The 3,931-nt window shown below is 39.2% G+C and overlaps 1 protein-coding gene across 1 annotated transcript in view; it reads right to left on the reverse strand.

The window, feature by feature from the left end:
* Positions 1-80: 80 nt before the first annotated feature.
* Positions 81-3,931, reverse strand: part of LOC109911584 (glutathione S-transferase omega-1) — a 6,979-nt gene continuing 3,128 nt past the window's right edge. The window contains exon 3 of the mRNA XM_048609071.1: positions 81-2,994. Within this exon, the coding sequence (XP_048465028.1) occupies positions 2,739-2,994 (256 nt within the window). The 3' untranslated portion in view covers positions 81-2,738. The remainder of the gene's footprint in view (positions 2,995-3,931) is intronic.

Genomic DNA, 3,931 nt, shown 5'->3' on the forward strand with positions numbered 1-3,931 from the left:
TGAGAAATAATTTTTAAAAATGAAATAAAGTCTAAACATTAAACAATAAAAATGAAGATCTTTTTCTTGCAATGATAAAGCTGTATAAAATACAATCATTTGGAAATTTGGATTTTTTTAAACATTGAGGGAAAATAAACTTTGGTTTCCACTCTATGAGGGCTTTTTTGTTTAAAAGAAGTAAGAAAGTCATTTGGAGAAGTGACCTAAAGTCATTTTCCAAAAATCATGTGACTATCTGAATACTGGTGGGGTTAATTGATGAAATGATTACACTGTTGATTTGATGAGATACAGAAAAATAAATGATCAGGGACACTGTTAGTTTAGTTTGAGTTCAGTTCTGAAGAATCAAGTTTCAATTTCATCCTGGCAGAATGGTTTAATTTTCTGACGTCTCCGTGTTGTGAGAGTTTGCGTGGAAGTGTTCATGCTGTCAGGACTGAAATGAGATTTAGGTCATCAGAACTGAAAAGAAGTCTTAAAACTGTTTCAACAATACAATAAGGAAAACTGAAAGAGTTGGTTATGTAAGAAGTTAAAGAGTTAAGATAGAAATGGAATTTATCCAGGATTAAGTTATCTGAGGTTTATCTGGAAAAGGATATTGCTGGAAAAAAGGTTAACGTTTTTGTCCAAGTCGCTTGTGTGAAAACTATTCAAATTGACTTACATATACACAAAAATATAAGGTTATTAGTTTTGTTTTCCTTTTGTATTCTTGTATTAAGAGAACATTGGCAAACTCATGTGAATATGTTGAGTGACTAACATTACAGTAACCAACTGTCAAAATAAAACTTCTGATCTATCAAGTATCATTTCATTCTGAGATTCGACTTGAGCAGGATTATCGACTGCTGGGATTATAACAATGCAGCGAGTGGTTAGGGGTTGCAATGCACTGCTTATGCATGCGGTGAAGGCAGGTTCAGGAGAAGCATTGAAAAGGGAGTTAGACTGATATATGAAAGGGAACAATATGCAGGATTATGGAAAGGGTAGGGGAATGGCACTGGAATAAAATACTAATTTGAAGAGCTGGCACAGTCATGATGGGCTGAATGGTTTACTCTGCACTGTAATAATTCTATCTTTCTCTGTAACTTGTAAATTTTTATGCTTAAAGACTTGGGAGTGCTCGTGCAAGATGCATAGAATGTTAGTAGCAGGTACCTACAAGCAGATAGGAAGGCAACGGCATGTTGACGTTTACAGCAAGGCAAGTGGAGTACAGGAATAAAGAAGTCTTGCTACAATTGTTCAAGGCTTTGGTGAGAACAAATCAGGAATATGGCATGCAAATTTTGTCTCTGTATTTAAGGAAGATATACTTGCATCGGAGGTGATACAGTGAAGATTCATTAAATTGGTACCTGGGTTGAGGGAGTTGCCCTTTGTTGAGAGACTAAGTAAATTGGGCTGATATTTCCTGGGGTTTAAGAGAATGAGAGGCAATTGCAATGTCAAAGATCCTGAACATGCTTGACAGCGTATATATTGAGAAGCTGTTTCTCCTGGCTGAGGAGTCTGGAATGCAGAGACACATTTGCATGATATGGGGGCTAATCATATAAGGCTGTGACATTTTTCACTCGATGAATTGTGAATCTTTGGAATTGTCTCCTCAGAGGATACTGTATTGATGAATACATTTAAGGCTGAGAAAGACAGATTTTTGTTCTCCACAGGGATCACGGGAGTCGGTGGGAAGCTCAAGATCAGCCATAATCTTACAGAATGGTAGAGGACTGTCAATGGTCTATGCAGTCTCATCCTGTTTTTCTTTCTTGTGTTGTTGGAACACTAACTAAAAAGGTGTGCTGAAGGTGAAAACTGTGGGATCTATCTAAAGAAAATATTGTGTGCCAATTCAGCAAAGAACAACTGAAGGCCCAGCTGGAGGAAGGAGCTGGATAGACATTGCACTGTGACCAGAGCCATTTATGGCAATGCCATGTGTAGTGGAAATGTGGAATTATCCCCCAAGGACATTGAAGGATATGAGAAATGGAGGAAAGAAGCCAAAGCAGGTAGATGGAATTAATGTAACAATCAGCTCTCATCTCACTGATAGGTAGCAGAACAGGAATAGTCTTCTGTTCCTGTTTGAAACCAGTTTGTTTCCCAGTGGACTTTCTAAATTACTCAGCACTATTTAAAATAAAACCACCTCCAGTCATTAAATATTCACCTGATTTTAAGATCAATACCCAGCACTTGGAACTGCCACCATTGTCTGCTCTTCTCCTTGCCTTTCCTTGAGGAATTCTGCACCTGCCTCTGTCAATTCTGACAAAATGTCTTGTATGGAGAAAAAGTTCAGAGTGGGGATATTGTAACCGGTGGCCTGAAAATTAGTTTAGACCAGTTTTGAAGCAACAAATGGGATGAAACCAACATCAGAAGCCAGAGGAATCCTACATTGGAGAACTCCATGTTTCACTGAGTTCCCTGTCTGCCTTCCTGATAGTCACATGATGCAATATTATTAACTTTCTGATTAATCACAGGAATAAATCCCTATTAACTAGTTTATAACAGACTAATGGTCAGTAATCAGCAATAGAGTAAGGGAGTAGGCCTAATTGAAAAGACCTCTTTTGAAAAGCTGGCGCAGAAATATTGGGTCAATTGGCCTGCATTTGACCTGTATGATTCTATGAGCTGTCTGAAGGCCACTGATGCCTTTATATGCCCTCTGCTGTGTCCATGGCCAGAAACTAAACTTGTCACACTCAATCCGATAAAAACATATACTCCCCGTTCACCTTACTGAACTGTTCCAGCAGCATCTTCTGCTTGGCCTTCTCGTAGGGATCTGTGGGCAGAAGCCGTTTGGCAGGGTATGTATCATCTAGAAACTCGCAGGTGATTGGAGACTCATAGACCAGCTCGTTCTTGCAGGTCTCCAAGATTGGCACCATACCAAGGGGATTCTTCTCGAAGAACCAGTCAGGCTTGTTCAACAGATTGATATTGACAGTTTCATGTCTTAAAAAGAATGGAGTTTAGATAAAAATCTTAGTACCATCAGAAAGTTACCAAACTGGAGTTAGTGTGTCATGTCAGGCAGCATTCAAGGAGCACATAAGTCAACGTTTAGGCCTGAAACATTGACGTACCTGCTCCTTGGATGCTGTCTGACCTGCTGTGCTTTTTCAGCCTCACACCTGTAGACTCTGTCTTCCAGCATCTGCAGTCCTTATTTCTTGGAGTTAGTATGTCATGCAAACAAGTTAAAATATGTTCAGATTAAACAAGGCCTCTTCAGTTGGAAAAACAATATGAATAAACCTTAGTGTACACACCTTCTGAGTGAAAAGTTGGTGATTTTGTGCTTTAACCATAGGAATGTTTCCTTGGCTTCACAGTAAATCCACAAAATATTGTCCTTAAGGTTTTAACAAAGCTGACTGTGTATTTAAAATTTTCATTTCTGTTTGCAAGTCTGCTCCTGGCTACATCCCTCTCTACCTGTTTAACGTCTTCCAGTGCTACAATCATCCAAAATTTCAGTACAATGTTTTTCCAATTCTGGCCTCTTGTCCACTCTCAATTTTGATTGTTTTTTTCACTGACAATTGTGCCTTCAGTTTTCTGGAGCTTAAATTCTGGAATGCCCTCCCTAAGCCTCCCCACTTCTCTCCTTCCTTAAAAGATTCCTCTAACTCTACCTCTTTTAGCAGGTTTGGGTCATCTGTCACATATCACCTTATACATCAAATGTTGGTTTATAATACTCATGTGAAGCGTTCTGGAATGATTAATCAGGTTACAACTGCGATAAAAATTCAAGGTGAAGATTTCGGGGATAGTAGGAACTGCAGATGCTGGAGAATCCGAGACAACAAGGTGCAGAACTGGATGAACACAGCAGGCCAAGCAGCATCATAGGAGCAGAAAGGCTGACGTTTCGGGCCTAGACCCT

Source organism: Rhincodon typus, chromosome 20, assembly GCF_021869965.1.
Source record: "Rhincodon typus isolate 14 chromosome 20, sRhiTyp1.1, whole genome shotgun sequence".
Taxonomy (NCBI): domain Eukaryota; kingdom Metazoa; phylum Chordata; class Chondrichthyes; order Orectolobiformes; family Rhincodontidae; genus Rhincodon; species Rhincodon typus.